The sequence below is a fragment of the Lingula anatina genome, chromosome 8 (assembly GCF_051362555.1).
Source record: "Lingula anatina isolate TDL-2025a chromosome 8, LinAna3.0, whole genome shotgun sequence".
Lineage (NCBI taxonomy): Eukaryota > Metazoa > Brachiopoda > Lingulata > Lingulida > Lingulidae > Lingula > Lingula anatina.
In genome coordinates, this window is record NC_141774.1 from 1,240,050 (window position 1) to 1,247,993 (window position 7,944).

The 7,944-nt window shown below is 37.9% G+C and overlaps 2 protein-coding genes across 2 annotated transcripts; both read left to right on the top strand.

Moving 5' to 3' along the window:
• The first annotated feature begins 1,285 nt into the window (after positions 1-1,285).
• Positions 1,286-5,761, top strand: LOC106159291 (monocarboxylate transporter 13-like). Its single transcript, XM_087019319.1, has 6 exons — positions 1,286-1,823; positions 2,658-2,960; positions 3,321-3,601; positions 3,793-4,021; positions 4,538-4,681; positions 5,166-5,761. The coding sequence occupies exons 1-6, from the start codon at positions 1,673-1,675 to the stop codon at positions 5,336-5,338; spliced, it is 1,281 nt and encodes a 426-aa protein (XP_086875445.1). The 5' UTR covers positions 1,286-1,672; the 3' UTR covers positions 5,339-5,761.
• Positions 5,762-6,039: 278 nt separating this feature from the next.
• Positions 6,040-7,943, top strand: LOC106159295 (uncharacterized). The gene is made up of 2 exons (XM_013535524.3): positions 6,040-7,158; positions 7,349-7,943. The coding sequence occupies exons 1-2, from the start codon at positions 6,712-6,714 to the stop codon at positions 7,568-7,570; spliced, it is 669 nt and encodes a 222-aa protein (XP_013390978.2). The 5' UTR covers positions 6,040-6,711; the 3' UTR covers positions 7,571-7,943.
• The last annotated feature ends 1 nt before the right edge of the window (position 7,944 follows it).

Below are 7,944 nucleotides of genomic sequence, written 5' to 3' on the forward strand. Positions count from 1 at the left end.
TTCACTTTATTAAGTAAAATCCATATGCGAGCCACACTGGCTTCAAATGATTTACGTACATATTGTAGTGCAACATTAACAGGGGTGGGTTTCCACTTATCACATCTAAATTATACAACTATGTCAGGCAAAAAAAAAAAAAAAAATGAGTATGTAACAAAATATTTTCATAGACAGGAGAAAATTGATGTTGACAAAATATAATTACACAATATAGAATTGAGGAAGGTTTCTACACGCTTCCCCTACTAATATAATATCTTTTATCTCTTTAAATCCATCATGAAAAAACGAAAAGTCATGATATGGTACATACAATATATTACATTTTCTGTTCAACGCATCTAAATAGTAATGCCGTAAATTTTATCTAGGTCTGTGATCCTTATTCTTTATGCATAAATCTTACGAATAAAATTTACTTGGGAATAAAATCGTAATAATTGTTCGGGTTAGATACACACACACAAAATAATAATAATAATAATAATAATAATAATAATAATAATAATGTCTCAGGTAACAAGCAGATCTATTGAAGAATAACAAATAATATTTCATCTTATTTCTGTATCCACACATATTTAGGCCTTATCAGTAAAAGTATTTTCTCTACAATTTTTTTCTGTAAATTTACTCCGGCCCTTCGACTTTTCCACCTGAAAATAAAGAGAAAAAATAATAATAACATATACCAAATCACAAAAGTAATCAATGTCTCAATGTTTCTTGATCAGGATGGCTAGCTGCTAAACCTTTAAGGTTATTTAAATTTTTTAGAATCGGTACAATACTCAATCCTATCAAAATTTAACTCAACATTAGAATAACCTTATCGTATATTTAAATAAAATATATAAAAAAGAATATTTCTGCAATCTCTTATCATTTTTATAAAGGCATTATTACACCGAGCTTAAAATAAAGTCGTGTTACTAAATTTCTCGGTTGCAGATCAGTTTTTGCTCCTTTCTTGTTGATAGATTTACAAAGCAAAAAGAAATAATAAATACAAAGAAGATGAATGGAGCGTAGAGTCTCCGCGTTTTTATTATGTATACTTAAAACATTAAAAAGGTCAAATTACCCTGCTCCACTGATACAAAAAAAACAACAACTTTTTCTTCTTCTTCTTTTACAATCCCGCATTTACAAATATGGCAGAGCAAATATACCCTACTTTAGATACGATGTTTTTATTAATCTATTTCTGAAGTGGTTGTTATGGACATTTATCTCGCAGTTGTATCAGATGAAGTATTAAAGCAATATTAATGTGACAAACAGTGGAATAAATGTTTTAAGACATGAAAAGTATATTAACGTCTCGCCAGACGGTTATCCAGTTATCTATCTGTTCCTTATACTGAAATCTACATATATATGAAAAACATGTTCCATTTATTATATTACTTTTATAACATACCAAAATTCATTCATTTTATTCATCATAGGGTTCATAGAGTTCAAAATCTGTAAGCTTGAACAAGATTTGTTTGTTATAAATTTGTGCATGGTATTGGGGACTTTGCGCCATATGCATGTATATATAGATTGAAATGCATTTGCATTCTACTTCAAGTGCAAAAAGGAAATGCAGCTTAGACGAACGCACGACAAGTGAACTATATCAAGAAAAAGCAAAGAGGTTGGCTGCTGACGTCATTAAAACATGGGCTGTATGGGTGATACATCATGGGGATGGATAATCCTCGTATTTGCTGTTGCCATGAGAACGACCATACACGGTATGCTGACGTCATACGGAGAGTTTCTTGCTACGTTCAGCAACGTGTTTCAGGAACCAAATATGGCTTTCTTTGGTAGGTAAAGAGTTTTTACATCTTTAAAGTATGATTTAAAAATGATACTCTCCAGTGATGATGTCCAGGCGCATAAAAAAATAACGGAGCCGGCGATTAGGGTTATCTTTACAAATAGCATGGAGCATGAATAATCTTGCCTAGCATATAACCCATTAAGCCTTGGATGCAATTTTTTTTGTCCAGATATATGTTGATAAATAAGAAGTCTACAGAACTCAAGAACATGAGATGATTACGTGCATTTTAGTCGGTCACTATGACTCCATTCCCACAGATTTCAGATCGATCTATCCCCGTGGGGAGTCTCACCAGATTACTGTCACCTTAGCCGGCTTAAGCGTCTGTCCCACCTACTAAAAGCTGTAAGGGGGTAATTAAATATGGTGCGCGCTCGACTGACAGCAATTTAGCGTGAACCCCCAAGGAGTTAGGTCGATCCGGATGGATCGATCTAAATCTCTGGGAATGGAGTCTGTGTCTTAACTGTCTGCTCGGCCGCCCGATTGACAAAATAATGATGTTCTATCCGTGTGTGTATGTTCTATCTTCTCTCTCAGACATATTTTTTTAATACTATGATACATGGCCAATCTTATTTCTCGTCCGGCGATCATCGGTTTCTTTTTTCTTTTTATTTTTGTATGTTTTCTTTTCATTCGGTGTGTTGGTTAATTTGTGGGTTTTGTGGTCCGTATTGACGTTAGAGTTCAAAGATCCACAGGTAGTGTTAGTAAACGCCTAATCCGTTTACAAGGCCTGTTTATTAGCAGACACATTTTATTCTGATTTGTTCTTTATCATGTTACATGACCAATCTTGTCTCTCGTCCAGGGATCATCGGTTCCACGGCGTACGGTATCATCAGTATAGGAACCCCGATAGCGCTGGCGCTCACACGGTGGATAGGTGCCCGGCGAACAGTATTCATTGGTGTCTTCTTGCTGTCGCTAGGTGTCGCCCTCTCGGGGGTCGTGGATCAACCCTTGGAGCTGTTCTTCACATACGGGCTCCTGGGAGGATGTGGGGCCCTGCTCACCAACAACCCGCCGTTCTTCCTGCTGTCTCAGTACTTTCACCGTGACCATAAATATTATATACTGACGTCTAGTCTCCCGATGGTCTCATTTTGTTTGGGTCAGTTTTAGAATATTGTTCAGCAAAATAATAATAATAATAAATATAATAATAATAATAATAATAAAATTAATTAAAATAAACACTTTCAAACAATTGTTTTTTCTTCTGAATCCCGTTGAGTTCAAATAAGTGACAGCCACACTGTAAAGCAATGTTCCTTTTGTACATAAGATGGCGAAAGTTTTGAGGCAGATATGCTGCTACGTTAAGTTATTCTAAAAAGTCTGAAAGTGAATCATGTGTTTTTTATTGCTATACTTGTTGAATGTCTGTTTACAAAACGTCAGTCTCAGAAGATAGATAAAATGAAATTGGCGTTATTTACCAAATAACTTATCCGTTACATGTTATTTTCAGGTTCACTTATATTTAACCCCATTATTCAAGCTATGATAACATCCATAGGCTGGAAATGTACTTTTGCTGTCTACGCCACGTTGATTTTCATTGTCGGCTGCACTGCTGCTGCCACCTTTCGTGAAAACGAGGACCAAGACGAAAACGACAAGACGACCCTAATCAAAGACGAACCAGATTCCATGAAACCTTCTAAATGCCTGTTTGTTTTAAGCGCAAGTGTATATGTTATAACCATGTTTACCCGCTCAATGGCCTTATTTACTCCTGTCTTTATTATGGTAAGAAAATAAATAAATTTTCGTATCTTATTTTTTAAATATAATTTATTACAGCGAATACTGTGCATCAACAGTTCATTGCTAAATTCAAAAAATGATAAATACATTTGCAATTAAATCTATGATTATTTTCAAAATGTTGAAATTAATTCCTTACCAATCAGTAATATGGATTACGATATTTTTACCAGGTTAAACATCTTGAAACGCTGGGCGTAGCGAAGATGACGGCCGCGGCCACAGTTACTATATATTCCTCCGCCGATCTCTGCGGACGCTTGTTTACATCATTTTTAGGAGACAGACTATTTAAAAAGAGAGTGATGTACCTCAATATCGCCTGCTGCTTGCTTCTTGGTCTGGAGAATTTCGCTGCAGGGTTTGCTACGTTATATTACCAGCTGGTGATCTTCTGTGTTGGTAAGTTCAGCACGTGCACATCGTTCTGGGCCGGACGGCAATATTAGGTAGTACACTTAGCATTTCAGTGTTATTCACTTTTGAGAGATTTGAGTTTTCTTGAATATTAATTGAGCTTTTCTTTATTATACGTAACTTGGTAAAAGCACTATCATCAGTTGTGAGGACTTCATCGATAAAAGACATGGCTAACAAATAACATTTTTTTAGCTTTGTACGATCAATGATTTATTTTTTAAATTTATTTTTAATATTTTTTTTGCAAACGATTGTTTACAATAACAAATATGTTATTATGCTCAAAACTCAATCTAAAGTTTCAGATATTTATCACAGACTCATAGTCATACATAAAGTAAATCAATAAATGTATTTTATTGCTCATAAAAATAATTGTAACAAAACAGGAAGGAAAAGGTTTTAACGAAATAATTCCTAAACGTATATATCACGCCCGTCAAAAAAAGTACGTTTGATAACTTGTTTCAGCATCTTAAGTGGTTCCTTGTATTTCAGTGGCTGGTTTTACTGCAGGCGCCATGACGGCCGTCCTGTTCACGTCCTCCAGTGAGGTACTAGACGGATGGTTCACCCAGGAGTTGTTTGCTGTCAGCAGGGTTGGTTCTGGCCTCGGGATTATAGTCGGCATCGGGATGACGGGTAAGATGGACGATATTTGGAGCCATATTTCCTCAGGATTTACACTTCTGAGGGGGGGGGGGGTATTCCCTTTTTGGCACAATCTATGCTAAAATAATACCAAGGCATATTGATCATATATGGTGGTAAATACCCGTGTATCAAGTCACAACTTATAGTGACGTCATGTTATTAGTTGCGTTACTATACGTTTCTTACCTCTCTCTTACTCAGGATTATAATTTTAATTATTTATTATTTATTTCATTTTAAAACGTATCACTATAGAGGCGTCTCGTGTTATTTAGGCTTCATAAAACGTTTAGACATCACGAAACATTTTGAAATTGCAAGGGTATTGGTATGTATGTATCTCTCTTAAAAATAATGTAGTAGTCACCCAACGAATGCACAGCAGTAACCGATTCCTTTGGATAGCTTATAAAATTATGAGAATCAACTCTGTAAGCTAAGACTAAACATATTTTTCTTCGTCTCCTCCCAGGCGTCATCTACGATCTCTCAGGCTCCTACCACTATGTCTTCCATATCAACCTCGGCGTGTTTGCTTTCGCCGCTCTGTGTTTCGGTGCCGTGGTGCTTATACGGAACTGCATTTTACGGAAACAGCCGAACGAAGATTCGGAAGAACTGCCGCTGACGAGACCTGTGCAATGATTCTCTTTTTATTTATCTAGGATCAGTGACAGTGGGAAGTCAGGGCCGTAGCCTGAGCAAAATGCCAGGGGGGTAGTAAGCGGACACAAGGGTGCAAAGCCCCCGAGGGGGGAGGCTGTGTTCCCCTCCCACGGTGTGGAAAATTTTTAAAAACTGTATGTATAATACTGCATTCTGGTGCATTTTAACTGTTATTTATTGCTCAATCAGAAGTCAGAAATTGTGGGTTCATTTTGCCATAAGTACAGTCATTTTTTCAACACAACACGCTAATGGAACTTTTTGGCATGAACTGAGTTGGCTAAAAACAGTACACCTTTGTAAACAGATTGTTGAATGATTGTCTAGTGGCCATGAGTGCATTTTCTCACAGAATTGATACCAACTTTGCAATTTTTTTTTTTTTACCTTTGTGATTTTTTTTTTGCACCTCAAATCCCAGGGGTGGGGAGGCAGTTGCCCCCCCCCTGCCCCCCCCCCCCCCCCCGAGGCTACGGCCCTGGAAGTTATTCTAATCTAATACAAGTAGTATTTAATGAGACGTATTTCGATTACACATATCTACCAGAAGTAGGTGTTAGTTTTGCGCAATTTAGTAAATGAATTTTAATATTGTGCTTTCTCTGGTTTCAGTTAGTTATTGAGTGCCGATAACTAGTGCCCCCCCCTCACTTCTCACTACTTAATAATATTTACCTTTGGTAAATACACGTATTGACCTTATTTCATTTGAAAACTGTTTACGTTCTGTTCATGCCACTCAGCACTAGAACGAAAATAGTATATTTTTCATGTGGGGAATATATACATGTAGTAAAATTTCGAGAACTACAACCTTTTCTTAAATGGGAAAAGTTATAAAACATAACAAATAAAGAAAGTCTGAATGGTTTTTGACGCCCGCGTAGATTATCCGCATCCCCGCACAATTCGTCTGTTGGGTCAAAGGTCAGTCTATAGATCAATACGTTAACTGTGTCACAAATTGATATCTCAGGGCAACCGGTTGTACAGGTAAACTGATTTATTTGACGAGATTGATAAGGCTTACTTAGCTGGCTAGGTGGAGGGCCTTCTGTTCATGCATTAATACAATAACCGGCAGGCTGTAGTTTAGCCAGGATTTGACAATAGCAGCAGCTGAGGTCGTCGTGCGTACGCAAATCTCGGGCGCTCAACGAGACTGCTGTAGAAGTTGATGGAATTTGGACTAATCCTACGACTTTCTGCTGACATCTTGCGTAGGTTCCATCCTTGGCTCACTGATGAGTAGACAGTCTACATCGTTGAACATTGGAATCAAGGTACACCCGTGCTAGTAGCATTAAGCTCCTATCAGCTGTTCCTTTAAGAAATTCCTCGGCGTGAACAGCATGTCGTTGATCAAAGCTCTCCCATTTATGACATACACTGTCCTCCACGGCAGTTTAGCGTACAAACAACAGATCATCATCTTCAGTGGACAGAACTATTCCCCCGCCATCGCTATCCCCTTCCTCATGGTGGCCTGCGGGGGGCTGTTGGACAACGTAAGACTTGCCATGGGAGCTCTACGCGGCCCCGCGGGAGCTTCGTTGCAATTGGCTGATTTGTGTTTCTTCCTCCATTACGTCATCGTGCCCTTGACCTTCACCAGTTTGGCGTATATCGCAGTCGGCATGTTGCAGGGTTATGATTGGTTAATGACTGGGAGCTATCTTCTGACGGCGACGTTTGTGGTTCATGGACTTGTTACCTATCACGGAAAAGTGGCAGGGAATTATGCCTTGTCCTTAGAAGGTGGGATTGCAAAGTGGACATTGGACAGGAGCAAGGTCAAGGTAAGTTATAGGTTTAGGTCAAGGTCGGAGATATATTAAAGGCACATTTGAAACAAGCGTGGATTCCTAGTAACTAAGAAAAAAAAACTCCTACTGGTTAATTTCTTTTTGCGACTCTAGTCAACATACCAGTCAATTGTTTCCCAATCCAATGTCGATCCCCTTATTATTTTCCCATTTTTTTTTTCAGGTGACCTTTGACATGATTCTCCCTGTCATGCTGATTGGTTTATTTGGAGTGATTGTTGGCGCCATTGGCTGGTGGCGGAGGGGGTGGGCGTGGCTGTTCTACTTGCAGCTCGCTGGTTTCCTGGGTCAAGCTATGGTACCGAGCTTGAAAACAGGCGGCATGTACCTTTCCAACTTCCTAGAGGTGGTTTTCTTGGCAAGCATGATGGCCACTCAAATATAGCCGGACTGAAGAGCTTCAACTTGCTTTCAAAATAATTCTGGGTTAATTGAAGTTTGTTTTCATATAGAATATGGCGTTAATATGGTATTCCCAATAATAATATAAAAAGAGTTAAAAAATCAGAGTTCAAAAATTAACTACGAGAGTTACATGTACCTAAGGTATCAAACGAAACGTATCGAGAGAAAATGAACCCTGTTTTAACAAGATGACATTGTCTAGATATTTATTGATGTTTGTGTTCTCAGGAAACACGCTGTACTCTTCCTGCGTCCACAATTAATGCGTGGCATTTATGTTATAAGAAGAAATAAGTCGGAATATCTTAAAATAGATTTTAATATTGAACAATAAACAAATCAGGTATGTAGATT

Coding starts and splice junctions, on each gene's coding strand:
- LOC106159291 (XM_087019319.1), top strand. CDS start 1,673: ATGGGCTGTATGGGTGATACATCATGGGGATGGATAATCCTCGTATTT. Junction 2,961..3,320: donor GATGGTCTCATTTTGTTTGG/GTCAGTTTTAGA, acceptor TGTTATTTTCAG/GTTCACTTATATTTAACCCC. Junction 3,602..3,792: donor TTACTCCTGTCTTTATTATG/GTAAGAAAATAA, acceptor TATTTTTACCAG/GTTAAACATCTTGAAACGCT.
- LOC106159295 (XM_013535524.3), top strand. CDS start 6,712: ATGTCGTTGATCAAAGCTCTCCCATTTATGACATACACTGTCCTCCAC. Junction 7,159..7,348: donor TGGACAGGAGCAAGGTCAAG/GTAAGTTATAGG, acceptor TTTTTTTTTCAG/GTGACCTTTGACATGATTCT.